At 33.9% G+C, this 27350-nt stretch overlaps 1 protein-coding gene across 3 annotated transcripts in view; it reads left to right on the top strand.

Moving 5' to 3' along the window:
- The first annotated feature begins 1526 nt into the window (after positions 1-1526).
- LOC150106896 (uncharacterized) overlaps positions 1527-27350 on the top strand; it is a 107526-nt gene continuing 81702 nt past the window's right edge. The window contains exons 1-4 of one of the 3 annotated variants that reach the window (XM_090392802.1): positions 1527-1628; positions 7879-7981; positions 18019-18073; positions 26266-26378. In XM_090392802.1, the coding sequence (XP_090248928.1) occupies positions 7879-7981; positions 18019-18073; positions 26266-26378 (271 nt within the window). In that variant the 5' untranslated portion in view covers positions 1527-1628. Of the gene's footprint in view, positions 1629-4043; positions 4264-4805; positions 4942-7878; positions 7982-18018; positions 18074-26265; positions 26379-27350 lie in introns of those variants that run through there. The other 2 variants (XM_090392801.1, XM_090392800.1) reach the window with 2 other exon arrangements.

Below are 27350 nucleotides of genomic sequence, written 5' to 3'. Positions count from 1 at the left end.
TTGGGAGCATCCTCCAATTTATACTGGCTATACACCCTTGATGCGTGCCATGGGACGGTGTGCCTTGTCTAATGGGGATGTCCGTTGACTTCTTTGCAAGCAGTATATACCCTGAGGGATCGTGTGCATGATATTATGATAGTGTTACATGAGAATGTTACATAATTACTAATTTCGTATCGAATATTTTCCTCCTAATTAGTATGTTATCAACCAGGACTCTAATATGGTCTGCTATTATATATTGATCTTCTAAGACGCTTTTTATTGTATCAGTCATTTAGATTTTGTTTACTTCTTTTTTTGTGTTGTTATTTTGTTTCGTTTTGCTCTGTTTTAACCGCCATCATGGCTAAAAACCATTTACTAACTTTTCATCAACCATTCTGATTAAGTGACCACACTCCCTGAGATTATCTTGTCCCACATTCCTGAATTCTATCACTTACCTTGTCCTGCTAATTTACTAGTTTTTGTTATTCTTCTGCCCTTAATGACCTGTGTTCACATCCCCTGAACTTTCTCAGCCCCTTATATCTACGGCTTCCATTTTTAATCAATATTGTATATCCCACCCAGCTCTCAGATCTCAACTTCTTAACTGCTCTCTTTATTAATATTTCTTGATTATAAGTTTAATACACTTTGCATACAACATTTGATGCGAGTCCTTATCTTTGTAAGTATAAAAGTTTCTTGAAATAGGAGATATTACGAGTATAAATCAGTCCTTGATATCCGAGTTTCTCTTTTCTACCAAATCTTCTCGATTTGCGTTCTACTGACTTTTGTGTCTGGGATATCAGTTTGCTATTCATGAAGTCCATCTATTTTTCTTGAGTGCTATATGTCTTTTACACATTTATCGATAGTTTGATGTTTTTGGATTTTTTGTTTATTTCGGTGTGTCTTATATGATCTTTCTTGCTATAATACAGACTTGTCTTCCTGTTGTTTTTTTAAGTTGTTATTACCCTTTGTTCCACCCTTTGTTGTGTTCCATATTTCACTATCACAGGTCATTTCTGGCTGAATAATACTATTAAAAAGATTTCATTTTATTTTGTTATCTATTTTTTTTTTGGTTTATGCATAGTGTCTTTTGTCTTGCTAAGAGCTTTCCAAGTGTCTATTTATATGATCTTATATATAATTGTCTAATTTGATTGCTTGTCCTAAATAAATGTTGCTCTCCACTCTCTCTATGATTAATAATAATCCCGAGTTTCCGGTTGAAAAATCCCAATTGCGCTTGTCAGAGATCGACTAACTTGGTCGAAGGAAGGCTTAGAAAAAGCCCCCCCACCTCCGACGGCCACTAGACTTGAACATGTCTATCTTCGGGCGTGTTATCGCACAGGATGCACGTGTTATCGCACAGGATGCAAGCGCCACTTCCACTAAGCTACACAAGCCTGTCTGTCTGATTTTATTTTGTAATTTGATTAGGTAATCGCGATGTTTATTCGTTTTCAACCACTTTGTCTTATCGAGGTCTGTTGTAATCTTACCATTCATTCTACATTGCAAATCTCATTAATCCAACGTTATTTCTACTTCATATGCAGTGGCGGCTCGTGGCTTGAAATCGTAGCGGTGCTGCAACTTTCGAAATATACATACACATTGTAAGTACAGTGTATACGTGTTTGGATAAAATATCAAAATTATGGTAAAAATTTAAACATGTTTAAATTTTTTCAAGTAAATATGAAAAAATATTATTTATTATCGATAAAATTATACAGTTTGGTATAATTCAAAATTAATTAAAAATAAAATATATTCTTCTTGTTTTATTTCATGAAAAAATATTATTTATTATCGATAAAATTATACAGTTCAGTATAATTCAAAATGACTTTAAAATAAAATCCATTCCTTTAATTGTAATTAAAGGAATGGATTTACAATTTTTGGACATTACAATTAAATCCTTTAATTGTAATGTCCAATTATTTAAAGAGACAGAGTAAACACGATAAGCACTACGAATTGATAATAAAATAAAATATTACAAGGAAATATAAATAAATTAATAAATATATTTATATATCGAGAAAAATTGGGGGTACTGCAGTTCTGCAGTGCCTATGCAAAAGCCGTCCCTGTTCACATGGTCGACAAGATACCAGAACAACAAAATCAGCAGAGAGTATTATTTTAAGATTCACTCAGTCTGTATTTAAACCTCTATAGTGATTTATATTTTCGAGAATGTTTTCTAGATTTGCCCTGATTCTTCTGTTATTAGTGCTTTTGATGAAGATATCTTTGTACTGACAGTTGTTTCGAATGTCAGCTTTCATAAGAGATCAGGGTCTTTTCCAGCGAAAATATGTTATGTTTCCTTTACCCTTTCATACAGTTTCTTACACATTTTAACAAATGGCTGTTAACTGGGCACCTTGTTGGCCCAGCATAGTGTTTTGGCTACTCAACTAACCAGCAATGGATTCAAATCGACTATATCAGGAAAGTTTGTGAAGTCTTTAGGTGTTATCCATTTCAATGACCAGTATAGGATCCTTAATCTACTTTAGGAGGTGTGATGTGTAACTGTAATGAAAATTTTCCATTTTAGCCTTAAAAGCAAAGGGATCTATAGCCCACCCATGTGCCTAAATGGAAATTTGTTTGCAACCATTCATATGTGAGTTTCAAATACAATCCCATAAATGTAACATTGTAACTAACTTCTTATCATATTTCGTTGCTCTACTATATACTTCACTCCTCCTCCTCCTCTTACTTACACATATAATTTCTTGACAGATATTCTCTTCTATAAACTCCTTTGATATTTCTCTCTGAATTAATGAACTGAATTAGTCCATATTAAATCATCTTTTTGATACTCCCATTCTCCTTCTTTTGCTTTTATGAATATCCCCAACACCCCTTTTCCAATTAATAATGTATTCATCTTTTTCACATTACTATATTACATCACATTACAAGCGACCAGGATACTGGGATTAAAAATTGGTTATAACCGTATAAAAACATCTGCGCTTCAAATTCGAAAAAAAAAAAAATTATCTGTAGTGGAAGCTACAGTTATTTTTATGGGACCCGAAATTTTACTGCCAGGGATTCCCATTCGTCTAACTCGTCACTGCCAGAGTTAGTCGATCTTTGACAGAGACGAGTAGTTTTCAAACCCTTTGCAGAAACTAAGATTTTTAACTTTGGAACCCAAAAATCGACAGTGGAATTCACACAATTTCAGACAATAATATAAAGAGTTAGTTTATGGATCACGATATGGCAGTTATCTTCAGCACCCTCCTTTCTCTGATGCTTCTGCAATCATTGATACCCGTGGGAAACCCATTAGCGATGGCTAAGAGTGCTCTTAGACTGATGCAAAGTCATGACTAGTACATGACTTTGCATTTGGATGATGGTTGCACTATGAGTGCAACCATCATCCAAAAGTTAATTTGTACTACTCAACTATGCCTACTCCCATTGGAAATAAGGGTCTTAGAGGATTCGAACCCAAAGCCCACTAGTTTAAGAGCGAATACGCACTCGGTTAACCATGCCGGCATATTTTGGATGTATGCTGTTGGGGTTGGCAGCTATAATTTGCATTGCTGTATCACAACTGCGGTTTGAGATTGGATTTCCAAATGACAGCATTTACATTCTCTTGATGATGCATGCCACAAGAACGAAGAGATAAAGATACTTAAGAAATATTAAAAAAAAAAGATACTTAAGAGATAAAAAAAAAAAGGCGAGGAAGGAGAGAATATAGGAGTATAAGCTGCACTTTCCATGCATCATTGCAATGCTTTTGTATATGAAAAGGAAACAATTTACGCAGCATACTATAGATGTGTGTACGCATCATTCTGTTTCTGGATTCCGTAAGAGTTCTGTAGCAACTTGATGTAACAAACTATATAATTCTAGTCAAATAACATTTAAAATAATAATAATTATTATTTTTAATTATTTAATTTTGTAGTTTTATTTTCTTATTTTTTTTTACCAGCGATACGCATAGTACAACACCAGGAAAATGGCGCAAATTTAAAAAGACTGTGTTATGCGTATTTTGGAAGAATACTAATAACTTTCTCCTAGAGATTATGTCAACGCTTTTTTGTTGCGATGATAACATGTATTATATAAATAACACCTGACCGTTGATTATATAGTATTAATGCACTTTTATTAAAAGTATTAAAAATATTTACGCCCATGTTTATATATCTGTATACAGTATACATAAGGTCGCCTATTTAAAAGGTATGTATTCTATTTTGGTCACATGGTGGTTAATGAAATAAACAAAACTGGACACAACATCTATTAATTTGTTTACTGTTATCGTAATATCGAAGCATGTAAGTCATTGGAAATATTTTGAAACTGCATTTTATACATTTTTTGAGGGTTTTGACTGCATAGAGAACCAGAAATAATTTTGTGTACGCTATGGATATTAGTTCGTTATTGGCTTCCTCTCAGATATTTAAGCGTTACTAGTATAGTTTGCCTCTCTCTCATACTTTAAAAAATTCGAACAAACCGTAGCAGCTAATCAGCATGGCTTTACCTAAAGCTGAGTTTGTTGGTCTCAGAGGGAGTTCGAATGATATGAGAAATGCTAGGTTGCTATCAAAAAAGACCACTATAGGCCAATGACTAGAGGAATTTTTCCAGTTTTTTTTTTCTTTTCCCCTTGCTCAGTTCCTGAGTTACGTTTTGATGCAGACAAGTTGTTTTTTTCTCCTCTCCAGAAAACTCGAGTTCTTTTCCATTTCAACGCAGAAAAACTGATTGTAAAACATGCATTAGATGATAATATACTAGTTAGGGTTTAGGAATATGAGATGATTGTGTGCCATATTTTCATCCCAGTCTCCTCCAAATTGTTGATAATCATGAACTCAAGTACCAGTGATGACTAAATGCAATATACAGGTAAAATACGTTGGTGTTGTAGCCTTAGTTGCTTCAGCTATAATTTCAAACAACCATCAGCCACAACCAGTTGGTGATGAGTAGGGTCGAGATTGGCTGCTTGTTGATTTCCTAAAGTTTAGGCTAAAAGAATTCTGCCTACTCCCATTGGAGAATAGAAGACATCAGAAGATTTATATTTATCTGTTTGTTATATAGGGTAGCCATAGCAAAATTATAGTGAGCAATTGTTTTGATTCATTTTTTATGTAGGTTTTTTTTGCTTCTCTCTCATTGTAACCAATATTGATGGCCGTTTTCATGAAATCGTAGTTCACTTTTTAAGGGCTAGTCATTGGAATAAATAAGACTGTTAAGTTACATTTTATGGGTGTAGTGGTGGAAGTCTATATATATATATATATATATATTTCTCTGTGTCAATTTATGACAACATTAAAAAACTCCTGATGAAAGCTGTGTTGATAAAAGGAAGACAACTTTACTTTTCAACATAAATGTGAAATGCTTTTCAAGTTTGCTGAAGAAATCATTAATGGCTTGGCCATACAATGATTTATCATCAACAGATCTGAGCCATGCTTCAGGTTTAAAGAGGATGATTCCAAAGCAGCTTGCTCAGAAGAGTAAAAGTTGGCTTTTGAGGGGAAAGTGGAGTTAATACCTGCTCTGCTTCTGAAGGAAAAATTTACTTTTTATAATTATCTCAAGTGCACGAGATGGAAGAAGAGGGCAGTAATATTTTATGGGCATTTGTTGAGTAACAATAAAGATATAAGTGAACAGGGCAGTGGCATAACTGCCTTTTATACCATAAGGCGTAACTAGGGGAGGATGGAGGGGATGGTCCATCCCTGGCTGCACTTTGAACCTTTTTGAACTTTTGCAGTTACTTCAAAAATGGTCTCGAGAACTCATTTCTAAATATTGTAACTGCGAAATATGGTAATTATATTTGTAAATATAGCACTGCGAATTTCCCTCACAATTGCTGTAAGTGTTGTTAGTTATGAGAAGAGTTTTTCTAAATAAAATTGATTAATAATTACCTACATTACTATGAAATGGACTTTGGCAATGTCATCGACGATTTTGCTAACAGAAAAGCAAGAAAACTAACAGTTTAAAATGTTGGAATTAAAGTTTTACTTCAAAAATAAACACAATGTTTTCATTTATTTTCCTATACGTCATTTTGACTCTATGTAGTATTTTTAATGTGTATTGAGAGGGGGCGGCAAACTCGGGGACTGCCCCGGGTGGCAAAAACTCTAGCTACACCACTGCCTGAGAGGTTAAGGTGGCTTGCAAAGAGATCATTAGTTATCCCCATCTAAATAAGCATGATGGTGTCAAGATCTCAAAAATTTTGTTTATTGAATATAGACATCAAACCTCATTAGACATAAGTCTTCTCCTCTAACTTCTGCATAGATGTTTAGTGCAAATAACCTTACTGTACCAGAAACAGAGCACCATATTACTGTTGTAGTCTTTCAAGAAAAAAGCCACCAGAAGGATCTTAAATAACTTGATATAAGTTAAAGATACCAAGAAATTATTTTCTTGGTATCTTTAACTATTTTCAGGACTGGGACAACTCATATAAAGAAGCTAAGACTTCACATCACTTGCCTTAGTATCCCATAATTAAATAACTTGATGCTGAAGAATAACAATTCACCAAAAAAGTCATCAAGTCTTGATGGTATCTCTCCAGCTGTACTCATACATTATTCCATATTAGATGGAATAATGTACTCATACATTATTCCATATTCAGAACTCACACCTGTCCTATATTATCTCTATAATTTTTTATCCTCAGTTTAGTCATCCCAGTACATGGAAACACACACACACACGTGTCATCTCTATAATTGTTTGTACTCATGGCAGTTATCCCAGTACATGGAAGCAAGTATATATATATACACACACACATATACTAGGGGGCACTGCCCCTGACGCCTACGGCACCCAACCCCCTGTGTTCCGGACTGGTAGGCCGGTTCTCCTTGAATTCCGATGACTCGAATTTTGAAGACTCGACACTCAGGGTAGCCCCTGAGTTTCAAAATGTTTCAAATAATTTGACAAAAACGTTACACAAAAGCATTACAGCCTACATCCATTTCAAGCCGACATCACATCCGTTTCCAATTTCAGCTTATCATTTTATAGTATAGAGTAGATATAATGCTATTCCAAAAAAGGGAGATAAGTCTACAATCAAACTATTAAGTGATTGTCATTTTCTTAGTCCTCTCCAAAGTAATAGAGGGTCATTAATTGTCAGCTTCTCTTCTGTCTAGAGGCTCAACAGTATCAGATTTTGCCATGGAAGCTCTTAGCCTACATCACCTGCTCACTATTGGACACATGCCACGGAAAGATGTGAAGAAACACATGCTGTTGCTCTTGACATTTCCAGAGCATTTGATTGGATTTTTCATTGAGGACTACTCAGGAAATTGCCATACTTCAGTTCACCTTCCACTATCAGTTACAGATGTGCCAGCTTCTTCTTTTTGAGCTTCACAAGTTATGCTGGAGTGCATTAGGCTGCTTTAAGCTGTGACTTCTTTCACCTATATGGTTAGGATCTTTCATTAATCAATAATCCTATCTGAAGTTTTGCTGATAATAGTGCACTCCATCCTTGCTGCTTATTCAAAAAATCATGTGGCATCCAAGACTGTATGTGAATTGTGGTTTAATTAATTTTAATAATTGCATGCTTAGATGAAATTTTTTCTGTTTCAAAATAAACAATATTTTTAATATTGTTTATTTTTAAACAATAAACTACTGAAAGTTCAGAAGCTTGTTGCTTAAACATGAAGTTAAGATTTAGTAACTAACTGAGTTTATACTTATTGTAGTTAATAATTAATTCAAGAATTGATTTATTTTCTTCTTATTTTTTTAATGAAGATGTCGGATACACCAGATCAGCAAAACTCTTGTATTGCGATATCACCTTCAGTGGAATTTCTTCTGAAACAAGTCTACTTTGCTCATCGACAGAAAGTTAAAGGTAAACTTTTTTTTTAACCTTTAAGAAGATATTTAAAAAAAGCTTATTATTATTAAAACTAGATTTGGTACACAGATTTATAGAATTAAGCAATAAAAGAATTTTGAAAAGTTTACAATTAAAAGAAGTAATAAAATAATGACAATTTGATAACAGTTTAATCTGAACTGTTTCTGAACTGAATAAATATATCTGAATGAGTACCTTGTTCGGATATATTTATTATTTATCCAAATAATGTTTCTTATTAGTACAGTAAAACTTTGTTGAAAGATGTTCAATTTCTCATCAAGAAGTAATAATTTCTGTATAGTAATTTTTGCATTGGGAAAATTACTTGTTTTTGTGTAAACAGTGACATATTATATTCTTGTTACTGTTTACGTGGCCAGCTTATTACTTTATGCATTGAAAAAGTATTCTATAATAAATGTTTTTTACAGATTTAATTGCATATATTCGTTCAAAAAAGAAGTTATACTACAGAATGAAGTTCTGTTTCATTTCAAATCACAATAGCTGATTGTTTTTTTATTGTGTACCTTGTCTTGGTGAATGCAGTGTTGTTCATAACTTTTGAATGTGTTTATGCAAAATGCTATACTCAGTATTTTTGAGGTCTAGTGCAGACAACCAAACTAACACTTTCATTTAATGTTTTCAAAAAAAAAAAGTTTTTTTGTTTTTTTTATCCTTTTGTAATTGCATCATAAGTGGTGGAGATGCAGACTTGTAGAGTAGGTGCCCACCATTGAGTCTTTTGACTCCTTGGAGGCTTCGCATAATAATAAATTTGAATAAAGTTTTTTTTTGCATTCATACGATAATGTTTTTTAATTGCTGGAATTCTAATTCTAATACATAACAGTATAACATACCTATTAAAGCTTATGAGCAAATCAATTTTTAAAGCAATAACTATATATATAGATATAGTTATTGAACTATATCTATATATATAGCCATTAAACACGAATGATCAAATGTAACGGCCTAACAGTTACTAAAGTGTATGTTTTAAATCTAACTCAATGCATTTGTTTTCACACCAGTTCAGCCTTGAAAATGATAGACAGTGGCTAGTGAAACTTGTTGGCTCTTTGTATATTTTATCATTTATCTTCTGGTCTTTTAATAATAAAAGTTCTTTATTATATATATAGATATTATTTTAAAAGAAAAAAATCATTTCTTTTTATTTTATTTCATTCATTGATAAAAGCAAAACATGTAGTGCTTATGCACTGATGACAAACAAGAATTTTGTGGACAGAAAGAATAAAGTTAACTAGTTTAGTAAATTACTAAATTAATATTCTGTATTTTTGTTTTCTGTTACTGGCTTTGGCTGGTTAGTAAAGTGGGTAAAGCCCCTTTTTCTTTACCATCAGTAGGCTGTGGTTTAAATTCTGTGGCAGATTTAAAACACTTTTTTTTTCAGCAAACTATAAGTTATTATATATTATCTTGGCTCATTCTAATAATGCTTAATGAATAAAAGAGAAATGATTCTACATATCTAGCTAAGAACTTCATTTTTATACATTTCAATAGTGAAATTCAACTACCTTCATTAGGTATGAATATAAAAAAACTGAAAGCATAAAACAAAATCATCCTATATAGAAATGGAGATATTATCTATAGACTACAGAATTTTATCCTATCTGACAACACTTTTCTTGATAGCCTAAATCCTGTCCCATTCTTAACCAATATCTCTCTTGAAGAGATGAAAAACATCTTACAAAACATTTCCTTCACAGATGCTAGATCTGTTCTGTGTTAACTGCATAGCTAGGTGATCTTCAAAAAAAATGTATTGTGTTCTCAAGTCTCAGACCTCAGCATGAAATTTACCTCTACACCTATAGCAAGTCTCTTTATGAAAGACTTTGAATCTTCGGAATCCATTTATTCACCACACAGAATATGACAATTTGCTATGTTCAGTTGAATACCCATTGAACTGTTCTCTCTCCCCTACCCTAGTTTATCATCAGCAAATAACTGGATATTTCCTCAAATATTTCACAATATTATTAATGTCTAAATCAAAGCAGCAGTGTAAAGTACAGAGTCTTTAAGCACACCACCACCACCACCACTGGTCATTTGCCTTTTCTTTATTTCTGTTCCATCACATAATAATTTTTTGTCTTTCCATCAGCCACTCTTTTATTGATGTTACAGCTTTATATCTATCTTCATTTGCTCCAATTACCTTTCAGTATCCTCAGATGCCTTTATAAATTCCTGCACTATTGTCAAATAACTATTTCCTTTATTCAGTTTGGCTGTTATTTTATTATTGAAAGTGAATAAATTACTAAAGCAAGAACCTCTTTCACAAATAGTGGATACTAGTGTGAGGAACAAACAAACAGCCATGATGCCTACCTTAAAAGCTGTGTTGCTTCCTCCTCCTTAGAACATCATCTTACTGTTTACCCAGAATCAGCCTTTCTAATACCGTAAACACTACTCCTGAGATAGTGATCAGTCTGTAATTTGTTATCTCTCTTGGACTCTCCTTTATGTAATGGAATTGTTTGCTCTCTTTCAACTCCTTTAGAATCTTTGCCGCTGCTGAGACTTTAATTAAATAATCTGGTGAGGCACACTAATTCTCTTGCACTTTCTTGTAATATACTGACACATATTCCATTTAATCACACAATTGCTTATATCAGTATTTTCTTAAATTTTGAGCACCTTTTCATTGCCTTTGTTTTCTTGTATCAGTTATTGTCATTTCTATCTGGATGATACACCCTTACAAAGTTTATTCAGTAAATCAATCCCTGCCATCAGCACTCATCAAGGATATCCTTGCATGATCATTCTTTCTTTTACTCACTACACAGTGAAAGAACTCTTTGTGATTTACTTATTTAATTGATTTAATTTAATTCCTGCTTATTTAATTTTCTCTCATCTGATTTAACCTTGCCATGATAGTCACCCATCTGGGCTGTGCTATAAACTATTTATAACATCTCCCATTACCCTTTCCCATAAAAAAAAGAAACAGACATTCTTGAATTAGGGCTGCTTAGGGCACATTGCACTCAGCTTGATGGCAAATATCTGTTGGATTTCTGCTCAGGACATGGACTGGTTATTACTAACACCATGCTCTAACATAAAAATGTGCACAAATTCACATGGAGAGAAGAGGCAAGGAATAAGAAAGTCTCATAGACTATGTTATTATTGATAGTGATGTTTTCTTCCTGGTGCAGGACACCAGAGTGTACACAGGATTTGAAATTGGAAGTGATCACTATTTAGTCTTGAGCAGGATAAAATTGAATTTCATATTGAAAAGAATAACATGTAAGAAAGTTTTAAAGCGAATAAAAGTTGAGCAGCTCTCAGATGTGAAATGTAGACTAAAATACACAAAGATTATTGAAGAAAAAATGAAAGAGTTTGAGAACAGGAACCAAACCTTGGAGATTCAGTGGCAAGCCTTGAAGAAAGCCCTGATTGACTCAGCTAGAGAGGCATGTGGTGAAGTTGTCTGCAAGGATAGAAAAATTAGAACTCCATGGTGGACACAGGAAGTTAAAGAGGCAGTGAAGGAAAAGAAGAAAGCATATCAAAAGTTCCTGGCAAATAAGTCAGCTTTTACTTTTACAGAATACAGAGACAAGTGTAAGAAAGCTAAACAGTGTGTAAAACTAGCTAAACAAAAAAGTCATGGGAGGACTTTGGCAAGTACATAGAAAATAAATATCAAGAAGGTGACAAAATATTCTGGACATTGTTGAAGAAGCTTAGGAATGGAGGAAAGAGTGCTGTAAAAGGAGTTAGAGATGATAAAGGTGACATGAAAACGGAAGAAAAAGATATCCTTGAAGTATGGAGTAATTACTTTGAAAAACTGCTAAACGAAACAAGCAGTGATGACAGCACAGTGGTAAGAAACACTGACCAGGCATGTAGTCAGGAATACATATTCATACTTAAAGTAGAAAAAGCCATCAAAGCTTGAAATGTGGAAAGGCAGCAGGAGTAGATGATATTCGACCAGAAATGCTGAAATATGGTGGTATAAAAGTCTTATAGTGGCTGTGGCTGCACTGCATAGTTCAGAAAGCAGGACAGAGGGATGATTTCCCGATGATTGGAGTAGAGCTCTCATAGTACCCATATATAAAAAGGGAAATAAAACTAAATGTGAGAATTACAGAGCTATTTCTCTACTGAGTGTTCCTAGTAAGATTTATGCCAGTATACTTGAGGAATGGTTGAGAAGGATTGGGGAAGAGAAGCTTAGTGAAGAACAAGCTGGGTTCAGGCCAAATAGAGGCTGTCAGGATCAGATCTTCACTTTACGACAAATACTCGAGAAAGCATGGGAATATAACAAAGATATGTATTTCAATTTTGTCGATTTGGAAAAGGCATATGACAAGGTGCCAAGAGAGAAGCTCTTCAATACGGTACAGTTATATGGTGTCAATGGGGCATTATATCAAGCAATACTTAGTCTTTATTTTAGTTGTAAGTCAGCAGATAGTATTGAAGGAAGTACAGGAAGATGGTTTAATGTTAAATCTGGTGTGAGACAAGGATGTACATTATCCCCTCTGTTATTCATTATCTATATGGATTACATTATGAAGGAAAGTGTATTAAACATGATATCAAATTTGGAGATGTTAATATCAGCTCTTTGCTCTATACGGATGATGTTATATGTCTAAATAAATCCGCTACAAGTCTGCAAGATTCTCTGACTAAATTGAATAACTGTTGTAATAGATATGGTATGAAGATCAGCAATAAAAAGACAGACAATGAAAATAGGCAGAATCATTGAAAATGTCAACTTTGTTTTGAATGGAGAACCTGTGGAACAAGTAAAACATTTCAGCTACTTAGGCACGATTTTAGTGAAGATGGTAAATTCAATATAGAAATAGACAACAGAATCAGCAAAGCTGGTATGGTAGGAAGTCATTTGAATAAATTCATATGGAATAAGAGAGAAATTAGTCGGAACACTAAATTAGCTGTATACAAGACAGTGTTCAAACCAGTTTTAACTTATGGATCTGAGAGCTGGGTCAGAAGTAAAACACTTGACTAAAGACTAGAGACTGCAGATATGAGAGTCCTGAGAAAGATTAGAGGCTTGAACAGATGGCATCAATGGCAATATCATATTAAAAATGAGGATATTAGGAAAGAATTTGACATTGTCAGCATCCAGGAATGCGTTAGCAGAGCTAATCTCAGGTGGTATGGTCACTTAAATAGAATGGGAGAGAAAAGATTAGCAAAACAAGTGTTCTCTGCCAGGTTGGCAGGAAAACGACCCAGAAGAAGACCAAGATATAGGTGGATTGATATGGTACAATGTGCCTTAGACGATAGAAATATAAGATCTGATAATGATAATATTGGAGTCTTGACAAGTAACAGACTGATTTGCAGGAAAATTGTAGATAGGAAGTTAGTAATGATGTAATTTTTTCATGTAGTACTATCATATCCTGTACACCCCTTGAGGGTACATGGCAGGAATTTGATGATGATGAAAATTTGTTTTATGCCCCTACTCATCCAAAAAAAAAAAAAAAGAAAAACTGGATATGATTTTTGAAATCAGAGTATCCAACCTATTCACTGTGAGATAGTCCAATGGAATTTGAATTTGACTAAGTGATTTGTAGACCTGTGTTTTGAAAACAAGGAAAAAAATTGTCATATAGTTTTACTTAATGTTTAAAATGGCTGCCAGGTTTTCAGATATTCCTAATGATTTTTGGTTTTGTGTGATATGAACAAGTTTGAATTTCATTTAACTGAATTGTATAACTCAATAAATGTCAACTTTGTCTTAGGTGGGAGATTTCATTTGCTGCAAGACCACCTCCCTGCTTATTGGAGACACAAAGTGGCTTGAAAGAGATCTTTAGAGATTGGTCTCTAAAGCGGAGTTTCTGGATTATACAAAAATATATTAAAAATGCAAAAAAGTGTATAAAATCAATTAAAAAAAATCTTTAGCTGTCCATCCCATGGTCTTAATGTACTTTCGGTTTACAACCTTTCATGAGTGGGAGTCACATAAAAAAGTGTAATTAACTGTAATAAAAAAATTATATAAGAGTTTAAGAAATCGAACCAAATTTTTCTTAAAAGTTTTTTCACTTAGTTATACTATAAATTATACTAAGAAGTTATATTCTTGGTTTAATTCTTTATTTAAGTGTAAGCAAATTAAGTTTGCACGTAAAGTATCTTCACGATCAGGCTACCCAACCTTTAAAACCAGTCCGGGTAGTTTCCCTTCCCATGATGAATAGTATTATATTCACCAGAAAGAGTGCTTCGGCATTATGGGATAACTAAGGCAACTGAATTGAAGTAAGCAAGCATACAAGTAGCCCAGTCATGAAGATACTTCACGTGCAAACTTTATTTGCTCACACTTGCATCAAGGATTATCAAACCAAGAATACACACACACACACACACACACACTGCTTGAAAAGAAGTCAACAATGGACACCATAGTGTGAGGAACAAACAGCCATGGTGACTACCTTAAAAAGAACTTTGACCTACATTTGCTGCGATGACTACAGCAATCCTATGGGACATACTTTAGACAAGCATACTATAGTGATCAGTGGAAATTTAGGACCATTCTTCCTGTAGATATGTAATGATGTCCTGGACTGTTATGGGGATGGATGTCCCTTGACCTCACTCAACACTCCAGCTCAACCCACAGATGTTCAATAGGGTTGAGTAGGTCAATCAAGTGTGGTGACAGTTATAGCAGTAGCAGAAAGAAAGAAACAATGTTTCTTTCTTTCTTGCTGAAAGAAACAATGTACAGTTCCGTGAAAACACTACAAAGTAGGAAGCATTACATTGTCCAGAATGTTTAGATACCTCTACAAACAGAGGTCTGAGGCCAAACAGGGTAAAGCAGGACCATACCATCACACTGCCACCTCTGAATTTCATTGTTAGGGTTATGCACACTCTTCTAAGAGACATTCACTGAACATCCGTCACACCCACACCTGTCCATCTGCTTGGCAGAATGTGTAGTGTGATTTGTCACTCTATAACACAGCTTTCCAAGCTTCCACGTCTCACTGTACATGCTCTTTGCACCATTGAAGACAATGGTGCATATTGGTTCAAGTAATGTGGGTCTTACATATTGCATTTCTGAATGTTTTTGTGCATATTTGTGTTCCAATCAGTGCCTGGAACTCTGCATTCAACATGTTAGCTTACAAATGGCAGTTTTTATATATTGTCTTTCAAAGCAGCCTCCGGTCATGTTCGGCGAGTATGCTGGGTCCTCCACTGTTGGTGGCACTTGCAGTTGAGTCTTTGTGCCTCCATCTCAGTATGGTTTCACTGATTGTTGACCTCAAATGGCTCAATTTGTCAACAATTTTCTGAACAGATAGATCTGCAACATGTCATCCTAGCACAATGTTTATTCTCGTAGACAGGCTTATATGTTGGTTATGCATTACTAAATCACTTAAGGAATTGACAACATAGATACGAATATAAATTAAATTACACTTTAATAAATATTTCCGATATTTCGGCAACATCACGTTGCCATCTTCAAAAGGAACTTACAAAAAAAAAAGGCACATGCACGTAGGGACTACAACACAATAATTGAGAATGAAGTGATGAAGCTATTGTTTTCCTAAAAGTCCTGATGGTGCCCTCTAGTGGGCTGAGTAGGTGTTCTTGGCCGTTGGGCTGAAGGGCTGCTGATGTAAGCCTCCCAAATTTGGGGCAGTCTCATACAACCCAATTTGTTGAGGTTTGGAGAGTTCCTTAGGGCTGAGGCTGATTCCATAAATAGTCTTTTGAATTTGTATTTGCTACTGTTGGATTCTGATTATGTAGAGATTAGAGTAATTATTATTCGTTTCGGAATCCAACATGATCCTCCATCACAAAGGCTAAACTTGTAAATATTATTTAATATAAACAACTTATTTTACAATTTAATATTCATATAACTACCTTAATTTTGTCTAATATTTAATTATTTAATCAAAGATATATGTATTAATAATGAAAAGACTGTGTTAAATATTATTAATCTATTTTAATTATTACTATATTAATATTATAAGAACTTGTATTTGATAATTTAACTGCGCATTAAATGTAAATATTCTCTATTTATTCCTGTTTGTAAAGTTTAACGTTATGTAATAGCTCAATTTTATTATGTATTGTTTTGGTTGTCATGGAAACGTATGTAAGTGAACGAGCACGTTTTTGGAACAGAACGTGGGGAGAAAGCTGAACGTTTACTAAAAAGGAATTAGTTAAAGAGATCACAAGAAGAATTTAGGCGGGAAAAACGGATATAAAAAGCGAGGAATGCTGGAATTATGAAGGAATTAGGAGATTAGAGATTTATTAGAGAGAGATTGGCATTAGGTTGGAGTCGGGCATTCGGGAATCACAGTACGATAATAGCGAGTCGGCAAGTCACTCAAGCAGCTAAATAAAGTCTACTAGTCGAGAGGCGGTTAGCTAATAAGTTGTAGAATAACAATTATAGCTACGGAAGACAGCTGAGTGACTACTAAATAGACTAGCGATATTTGTATTGAGATTCAATTTCAGGGCCGACCTTTCAAGGACATACAGAACCTTGAAGCAAAGCACGAAGTTACTAAAGTATAGTAGAGGCTGTAAAATTGAGGTTTACCGTTAGCTGTGCTTAGAAATATATTGCCTAAAGAATTAATTGAATGCTGGAGGAATGAACAACTGTGCATATAAAACCCCAAGTTAAGAATTATTGTGCTCAGTAGTAATCAGTAGTGCTTCATACGAGAACGTCTGATTATATGTATTGTGCCCGTGCCCGTGAATTAATTCAGTTAATGCTTAGAAGATTTATTTTAATGAGTGCTGCTTATTGTTAAAAGTGTTTACGGTTATAAAAAGTGTTTGTGTATAAGTAGATGAAGATAAAAGATTATCGGTAAGATTATTCCAATCTTAATATTTCTGTACAGAGAAGTGTGTGAGTTTCATCCTAGAAATTCCCTATACTAACAGTAACTGTTGCGGAGAATTAACTGAAGTATAAAATTAAAAGTGTTTGTTTGTAAAGAGGTGTTACTGAAATTTTTATTGTATTTAAAACTTAAAGAACTATGAGATATTGATGTGAATGATTATTAAGGAACTTTATTAAATAGCTAAAAGGAACTGTGAGAAGACTATCAGAGATGACAAATTTACCATTGTCAGAGTTTGTATGACAGCATTATAGGAAAGGCTGAAGTGTTTCTAATAATTAGTGATTTAATCTTGAGTGTATAATTTATGATTATAAAATTAAATATTTGTTTTTGTTAATCTAAAGTTGTGTTTTGCCTGAATCTCTTTTACTGCACCATTCATAAAATATTCGAACCAAAGCGGGAGAGATAAATATATTAACACCTAAAAGGAGAGATAGTTGTGAGTTGGTTTATCTTCAATTGTTGAACTAATTCAGATATAAAGTGGTGCAGTCTTTAAATATAAATTTTCTTTATATATGAATTAGAAATCAACTAGCAACCTTCTATTTTGTTTAAGAACATCATAGTAAATAACATGTCGGATCCAAGGTATAAATTAAGACGAAGTAGGATCGAACACTACGGTGTATTACTGTAGCTTTCTTCCACCATATTCTTTGGCGTGTATCCAGAGTATGGTCTGCAAGACCAGAATTGCTGTACTTGTGATAGCACAATGTTTCTTTCAAACTCCATGAGTTTGAAAGAAACATTTCACCCAGACACAATTGCACTGACTTGGGCATCATATTTCTTCAATTTATACTGGCTACAAATGTATGATTAGTTTCATGGCATAATGCATCTTGTGTCTGTTGAGTTCTTTCCATGCTGTATGTTTGTGTGTGTGTAATGTATTTGTTTGTGTGTTTTGTTTTTATATATATATATATATATATATATTTTTTTTTTATTGTTTTATTTTTTTCTGTTTTCAAGGTTTAGAAACAGAGATACAAAAATTGCAGTCAGAGTTAGTTAGTGATAAGAGCAGGTAATAATGAATATTCACTTTTTCATGTTTGTGTATTTATATGCTTAAGATTGACAGTAATTTAATGATAATTTGCTTGCTATTGCTACTGTTGATTATAATTTGTATCAGTTCTAATCCTTATAAGAAAAGCTCTTTCTCTAGTATACAGTATAGACATTTTGAAAAGGAGGTTCTGTTTTAAAATTCATGCGATTCTACTGTTATTTATATGAATGACATGCAATAAATTGAATAACACTAGATTTTACCATGCATATAATGTTACCATTTTTATTTTACCATTTCCTCAAAGCATATAGGGTTAAATGTATATGATATCCTCTAGTGCAGTTGTACCCAACTGCACTAGAGGACGAAGGACGAAGGAAATGGACGAAGCATGCCAACTGCTTTCATTAATCCATCAAGAGTAAACTTCCATAACCTATAATGTAACACATACAAAAGCAAGACGATTGAGCTGATGAAGACCTTTGGTTTATGAAATAATACACTTATTTTAAAGAAGAAATTACAGTATAAAAGAATACTGTGATATGCTGCTATCTTAAGTTAAAGCTTTTAATGCAGGGTTATCTCTTCACCACTGAGACATCACAACATGATTTGGTTTATTTTGAAGAAAGAAATATATTTCTTTAATCATTTTAAATGAAAGAAAGAAAGAAATTGCTTGTCCTTGACATTTATTTTTGAATGACATTAAATTACTCCAGATTCATTAGGAGAAAATTAAGATAGCATTGCAAACAAAACTGATATATTTACAGATTCTTTTATTATTCTGATAACCAAATGAATTGCAAAATGAACAAATTCAACTTGAACAAAATCAGTGTATAGAGAAAAATTAAGAGCTAGTTATTTTTATGGAAAAGAAAGCCTATCAAAAGTTTCTAGAAAGTAAGTCAGCACATGTGTTCTAAGCAAATATAGAGGAAAATTAAAAATGCTAAGTAGTATGTTAAAAGCAGAAGCTTAAAAACAGCCATGGGAAGACTTTGGTAAGAATATAAAAAATAAATATCAGTAAACTGTCAAAATTCTGGAGGCTATCGAAAAAGTTTTGGTTTTCCTATGGTTTTTCTAAGAGATGTGCCAGAGCAGTTCAAGGAGAAAAAAAAGCACATAAGTGGCTTGAGACAGAAATTCTAGCTTCATACATAACATACACTCAAACCCACACACTTACCAAATGATCATTAATAATGCTGGGTCTGAAAGGGTTAAATATAGAAAACTCGCCACCTGTGCCACTGGCAGTCATTCCTTCCAGTGCCTTGCAAAAGCTGTTGCCCACAATTTCTATCCATCTCTGCTCCTGCCTTTCTCTCACCCAGATGGCAGTATTGCAACATCACCTGAAGATAAAGCTGACTTTCTGGCATTATTCTTTTCATTCAACTCCTTCATAGTTGACCAGGTAAATCACCTCCAACTTTACTGGAACATTGCATCATTCCTCCTGTATATAGTCCTCGGCTAGAAAAAGTTATTAGAAGAATCTTGAATAACATAGATACCAAAAAGGGATCTGGTGATGATGGTATCCCATCAGTTGTGTAGAAAGAGATATGCTCCTAATTTAATGCCTATCCATTATTATTATCTCTACACTGTATTATACTCTGCCAGCATCCACTCCTATCCAGCATATTGAAACAGTCCGATATATAGCTAATTCCAAAAAAACAAAAAAAAAGGTGGTGGTGGAAGAAAAGTGCCTACCATTAAACTTATCAACCTACTGCTTTCACATCAATGTTGTGTGATGAAGAAGGACATCAATGGCTAAGTTCTTCAATACCTAGAAAATTGTCAGCCAATCCTTCAATGTAATGATAACAACTTAGTCGCCGTTAATGCTTCCAAATCACAATTTTGTCTTTTTTCTTGCAAAAAAAAACATTAATTCTGCTTCCTTTACTTCAACAATTCTCAGTTAAACAGTCAAGATCAAATCTCTCATCTTGGACTTACACTTAGACCTGGCAGCTGCATATCTTTAGCTTTCAGCAAACTTGCCATCCTCTTTTGCTGAAGACATTACTTACTCTGTAGAAATTCCATGGCATGCCAAAGTTACTGATCAATCATTAAAACTATTTGCCTGACCTCTGGTGTTTAAAAAAAAAAAAAAAAACCTTACTTTATCAAAGCTAGAGTCCTGTTATCTATTAGGTTACAAAGTTAACTTAAGCTGGAGTAACATGTTCATGTAGAAAAATAATAAATAAATAAAAATAAAATTACCATATAAGTATACATTAAATTGCAACAACTGGTATGGACATTGGCCAATAAAAGAATATGTGGCCAATAAAATAATAAAAGAGTATGTTACTCTCCAGCTTAAGTTCTATTTGTAACCTAATAGATAGCAGTCTCTAGCTTTGATGTAGCAAGTTTGTTTTGTTTTTTTTTTTAGCACGAGAGGTCAGGCAAATAGTTTTAACTATTGATCAGTAACTTTAGCATGCCATGTAGATTATAGTACAGCTTGTTTCTTTGTATACGTACATATACTCCAGAAGATGATCTTAATGTGAAGGTCAAAAGTCGAGTGTATATTTTGGTTTACATTAAACTAAAGTTTTACCCTAACATGGTAGTTGTATCCATAATTTTCATAAAATGTATTCTAATCACCATCTAAGCATGAAGGAAAGGATTACATTAGTTTAACAAAGTCATTAAGAGGAACACAGAAATTTTTCGTATGGATAATAAGAAAATTTAATTCAGAAGCATTGCACAGCTTTGACATATTGATTTAGCTTCTTCCTACCTGAATTAACTCTAAAGCAAAGTTTCACTCTCCTAAGACCTCTACAATCTATAGACACAGCAGTTTTGCTTTGCTTCATGAATATTTTGCTGCTACCTGTGCTAAATTATCTACTATTAACACAGCTACTTGCTCTCTTCAAACTGAACTCTTCTTCATTCTCAACCCTGAACTATGGAGTAGTCTGTCTTATATTTCAGAGAAATCCGGACATAAAGAATTTCAGAAGATAAAAGATAAACATATTAAAAATTTTAATAATCTTTGCAGTTATTCTTCTCTACACAAACTCAGCCTAGAAGTTGTCACCAACCTATTCTCAAAAAGACTCAAAAACAGCGATTAAGTGCTTAGCCTTCGTCACAACTTTGCAGTAGTGCCTTGGTAAGTTCCTAGTTTAGAAATCATGTGGCATATAGAGTGTGGCATGCATAACCTACCTCCTAATGGTGCCAGCAACATCAGGCTTGATGTAGCTAATATCGTATTATAAACATTGCCAACAAAAAGAAATCTCTCCAACAGTCTGTTCCACACTTTATGTAAATCAGCAAAGATAACAACACAATTATTACAACACCTGACAAAGGTGATTCTGCCATTGTCCTGAATTCCAGTGATATAATAGAAAAATGAATGTTATACTCAGAGATGACTTCACCATTTATAAACTGCTGAATTATGATCCCACTTAGTCTCAGAAAAAAATGTTAAAAAGGCTTCTGAAAAATGTCACATCTTGGCCTCCCGAAGTTGTTAAAACACTAAACATTTTATTCCCCCCCCCTCCCCAAGTTCTCAACAATTCATTAACTTAACTACCCTCTCTGTCCCATAGTAGATACTACTGACTCTTTCTCCTTTAAATTTGCCAAACAGTTAACAAAATCTTTAATTCCACTTACTGGCCACACTTCTTTTTATATATAAAAAATTCCACTCATTTCGGATCTTTAATCCAGAATTTTTTTAAACATGGGAACTTCATGGTGATATCATGGTGAACTTTGATGTCTGACACTCTTAATTTGCTTAAAAATGCTTTCCCTCCTTGACATTACTGATCTTTTTAATTTTGCTATCCATAATACTGGTAACTTCTGGAAGGTACCTTATATAAACAAATAGAACGTACTTCCTTGGGCTTGCCCCTCTGACCAATTTCTTTATGTAGAATTTTAAAAAAAATGTTCTTGATACTACCAGTCTTAGACCTTCTATTTGATTAAGATATATTGATAATGTGTTGACTATGTTATTGTTGATAGTGATGTTTCCTCTCTGGTGCAGGACACTGGAGTGTACAGAGGATTTGATATTGGAAGTGATCACCATTTAGTCTTGAGCAGGATAAAATTGAATGTTATATTGAAAAGAAGAACATGTAAGAAAGTTTTAAAGTGAATAAAAGTTGAGCAGCTCTCAGATGTGAACTGTAGACTGAAATATACAAACATTATTCAAGAAAAAATGAAAGAGTATGAGAACAGAAATCAAACCTTGGAGATTCAGTGGCAAGCTCTGAAGAAAACATTGATTGATTCAGCAAGAGAGGCATGTGGTGAGGTTGTCTGAAAGGATAGAATAAAAAAAAATCAGAACTCCATGGTGGACACAAGAAATTAAAGAGGCAGTGAAAGAAAAGAAGAAAGCATATCAAAAGTTCATGGCAAATAAGTCAGCTTGTGCTCTTAGAGAATACAGAGACAAATGTAAGAAAACTGAACACTGTGTAAAACTAGCTAAATAAAAGTCATGGGAAGATTTTGATAAGAACATAGAAAATCAATATCAAGAAGGTGGCAAGATATTCTGGAGGTTGTTCAAGAAGCTCAGAAATGGAGGAAAGAGTGCTGTAAAAGGAATTAGAGATGATAAAGGTGACATGAAAACTGGAGAAAAAGATATCCTTGAAGTATGGAGTAATTACTCCAAAAAATTGCTGAATGAAACAAGCAGTAATGACAGCACAGTAATAAAAAAAAACACTGACCAGGCATTCAATCAGGAATACATTTTCCATACCCGAAGTACAAAGAGCCATGAAAAGTCTGAAATGTGGAAAGTCAGCTGGAGTAGATGATATTCAACCAGAAATGCTCAAGTATGGAGGTCTAAAAGTCTTACAGTGGCTGCACTGCATAATGCAGATGGCCTGGACAGAGAGACGAATTCCAGATGGAGTAGAGCTCTCATAGTGCCCATATATAAAAAGGGAAATAAAACTGAATGTGAGAATACAGAGGTATTTCTCTACTGAGTGTTCCTGGTAAGATTTATGCCAGTATACTTGAGAAATGGTTGAGAAGGATTGGGGAAGAGAAGCTTGGTGAAGAACAAGCTGGATTCAGGCCAAATAGAGGCTATCAGGATCAGATTTTTATATTCCAATGATTTCTCAACTATTTGTTGTAAAGTGAAACTCTGATCCTGACAGCCTCTATTTGTCCTGAATACAGCTTGTTCTTCAATGGTGTACATTATCCCCTCTGTTATTCATTATCTATATGGATCACATTATGAAGGAAAGTGGTATTAAACCTGATATCAAAATTGGAGATGTTAATCTCAGCTCTTTGCTTTATGCAGATGATGTTATACTTCTAAATAAATCTGCAAGATTCCCTGACTAAATTGAATAACTGTTGTAATAGATATTGTATGAAGGTCAGCAATAACAAGACAAAGACAATGAAAATAGGTACAAGCATTGAAAATATGAACTGCATTGTGAATGGAGAACCTGTGGAACAAGTAAAACATTTCAGCTACTTAGGCATGATTTTTAGTGAAGATGGTAAATTAAATATGGAAATAGACAACAGGATCAACAAAGCTGGTATGGTAGGAAGTCAACTGAATAAATTTGTATGGAATAAGAGAGAAATTAGTCAAACACTAAATTAGCTGAATACAAAACAGTGGTCAAACTAGTTTTAACTTATGGATCTTTTAACTTATGGATCTTTCTGAGAGAAAGATTAGAGGTGTGAATGGATGGCATCAATGGCAATATCATATTAAAAACAAAGATATTAGGAAAGAACTTGACATTGTTACTATCCAAGAATGTGTTAGCAGAGCTGATCTCAGATGGTATGGTCACTTAAACAGAATGGGAGAGGAAAGATTAACTAAACAAGTGTTCTCTGCTAGGTTGGCAAGAAAAAGACCCAGAGGAAGACCAAGATATAGGTGGATTGATATAGTAAAAAGTGCCTTAAAAGATAGAAATGTAAGATCTGAAAATGTTGGACCCTTGACAAGTAGATTGATTTGGAGGAAAATTGTAGATATGAAGTTAGTAATGATGTAAATTTTTCATGTAGTACTATCATATCCTGTACATCTATTGAGGGTAAATGTCAGGAATTTGGTGATGATGATGTGTTCTCAACCTCTTCCACCTCAACATTCAGCACCCCAGAATCCAGTTCACTATTAAAAAAGAAAAAAACAACAGCTTGTCTTTTTTAGATATGCTAATTGCACATCTGCCCAATGGTCTTTCTTTTTCTGTTTATAGAAAACTCACCAACACAGGTAGATACATACATAAACTTACCCACCATCCCCTTTCTTTACAATATGGTGTCATCAAAACTCTTGTCAACAGAACCTTCAACCTCTGTTCCACCCAAGCTTCTCTTATAGTGGAACTTGCCTTTATTTGCCAAACTTTCCTGTTCAGTGGTCACAATGCCAAAAAAATTACAAAATGGCTATCTCTTCCACCCCTTCACATCGCTTTCAACATAAACACTACAGAAATGCCATTACTGTTGTCTATATCCAAGGCACTTCAGAAAAAATTGCCATAACTTTGATGAAATATAATTTCTACACAGCTTTCAAACCTCATTTGAACCTAGATTCCCCTTTCTACTCTCCTACAGTTGGCTTCCTTCCCATCTGGTCTAGGATGTTTTCAAGGTTCCTTGTTCTTGCAAATTATTATATTACGATCAGACTGGGAGATTTGCTAATATTCACCTAGAAGCACACAAAAAATACATCCCCTACCACAACTATGGTCAATCAAGTCTAGCAGACCATGCATTTGGATACCTTGCACAGAATTAGATGGAAGAAAATCACCATGCTCTATCACTGCAAATACAAACTTGAAAGATTCTTTTTAGAATCTGCAGCAGACTTTAAAAAACTAGCCTAATCTTAATAAAGATGGCTGCATTAAATTTCCCAAAATCTGGAAACTTTTAATTCTTAGGCCCTCCATCCAGCATCTAAGGCTAGCTAACAACATCCAAGGGTGCCCCTCATATGACTTTTGTCTTTTTTTATTTGCCCTCATTTCTTCCACTTATAGTTTCTTGTGTTTTTGTGTGTTGTTATTACAATGTATTCCTGATGTCTCTTCTCTGACTGAGATGAAATATTGGAATCGATTAAACTTGTTAACTATTTCTCTTTGTTCTGTAAATTATTCCATTAAAGTGCAACATGAATGCATTTCATCATATCTTTCTCTCTTTTCATTCCTGCATGATGAAATAGGAGAAAAAATTGAATTATCACTAGTTATTGACAGTGTGACGATGCTCCGACATATGCAAAAGTTTTCATAACAGTGTCCATAATTCCCCTTGCTCTCCTTCTGTTGGTTGAGAACCATCTCATTAGTTTTAATGCTACCAAAATACAATCTTGTCTTTTTTTTTTGTTTTTTTTCTTACAAGAAAATCTTACTATACTGCTGATTACAATGTCAGGTCATTGAGACTGATGCATTAAGGGGAAGATGAGATATAATAATCTGATCTTGTATGACTATATTTCTCTTTATTAGTTGATGTTCACTTCTAGTTTTCTTGGCACAAGTGCACCATAGCCATCTCAACCTTCAATAAAATTAGATGTTCTTCTTTTGCTCTAGATGCAGTTTCTCACCTCTATACTTGATAATCAATAATCCTATAAAAACCTGCCAGTTCTTAGATTATTGTTTTCACATTTGGGGTGATGTACCACAATGTGAGAACATATGCAATTAACAGAACACAGAAACTACATGAGAAGATTATTTGCCCTTTCATGATCTTAATTAGGTTTTATGTCAACACCAAGTTAATTGATTATCAGGCCATTGAGGCTAATGCACCAAAGGGGAAATGAGACAGGTGCTATATTATAGTAAAAACAAACAAAAAACATACCTTTTACAGCTCTTTGTATCTCATTTATGGTACATTTCTATTGATTTTACACTATATTCTGATCAATATATGAAATGGTAGATTATTTGCACTATATTCTGATCAATATATGAAATGGTAGTTCTTATGTACTCCACTTATATAACTTATATGTATTAACATTGTGAATAAATATTATGTTCTAATTTGGTTTTTGAATAGAATATATTTGTTTTACTTTAAAGATCCAAAGAAATTTCATGCAATCAGTGTGAAATATTAAAGAAAGAATATGAAGAGTATAAGTTCAAATGCGAAGAAAAGTTGCAAGAGCAAAGCCAGAGGATTGAATCCTTAGGTTAGCCATAGATTATTAACATCATATATACTTGATATTAAAATTTTCCTTTAATTGATATGTAATGTATAATAAATTTATTTGGCCACCTTTATCTAATGATTGAGATTATATTATCCTAAGCACAAATGCATAAACTGAGAACGTGGAATAAATAAGTGGGCAGAGAATTGCTGTTTTTTTTTGGGGGGGGGTACATGTGTGTGTGTATATTTCACTTTCCCACACATGAGAAGCGGCCACAAGGACTATAGTAAATAAATGCCACATTTGGGCTATTAATTTTTGGTTTCTTAATTAAAATACATTTTTGAGTTTTTAACCTTATTTATAAGGAAACTTTATAATATGTATTCCATGATCACACAGTTGTAAGCCTAATAGTAATAAGAAAATGTTTCATATATATAGACCGCTTTGAAAAAGAAGTCAATGGACACCATAGTGTGAAGAACAAACAGCCATGGTGCCCAACCTAATAAGATGTAGGACCTCCTTTTGCTGTGATGATTGCAGCAATCCTACGGTCATGTTCAGTGAGTGTGGTAGGTTGTCTAATTCCGGTAGCACTTACAGATGACTCCCTGCACTTTTATCTCAGTATGGAATCACTGATTGCGATTGACCTGGGATGGCCCAATTTGTCAACAATTTGTTGAACAGGTAGGCTTGCAACATGGAATCCTATCGCAACACCTCTTTCAAACTCTGTCAGTTCTCTTCTTGCAAGCATTTCACCCAGACACAGTTACACTAACATGGGAGCATCATATTCCTCCAATTTATACCAGCTACAAACATGTGACTCTTTACATGGCACGATGAACTTTGCCTGTTCATCGTGCCATGTTTGGGAGTGTCTGTTGATTTCTTTCCAAGCAGTGTGTGTGTGTATTATCTAAAAAAAAAATTAAACATTTAGTTCTAGTTTATCCAAATATATATAAGAGAATTAAGAGTTCCTCAAATAAA

This window comes from Typopeltis vanoorti, chromosome 5 (assembly GCF_054136105.1).
Source record: "Typopeltis vanoorti isolate ZY-2024b chromosome 5, IOZ_Tvanoo_1.0, whole genome shotgun sequence".
Classification (NCBI taxonomy): domain Eukaryota; kingdom Metazoa; phylum Arthropoda; class Arachnida; order Uropygi; family Thelyphonidae; genus Typopeltis; species Typopeltis vanoorti.
Note: the sequence above shows the minus strand (reverse complement) of the source record. Positions and strands in the feature narration are given on the sequence as shown.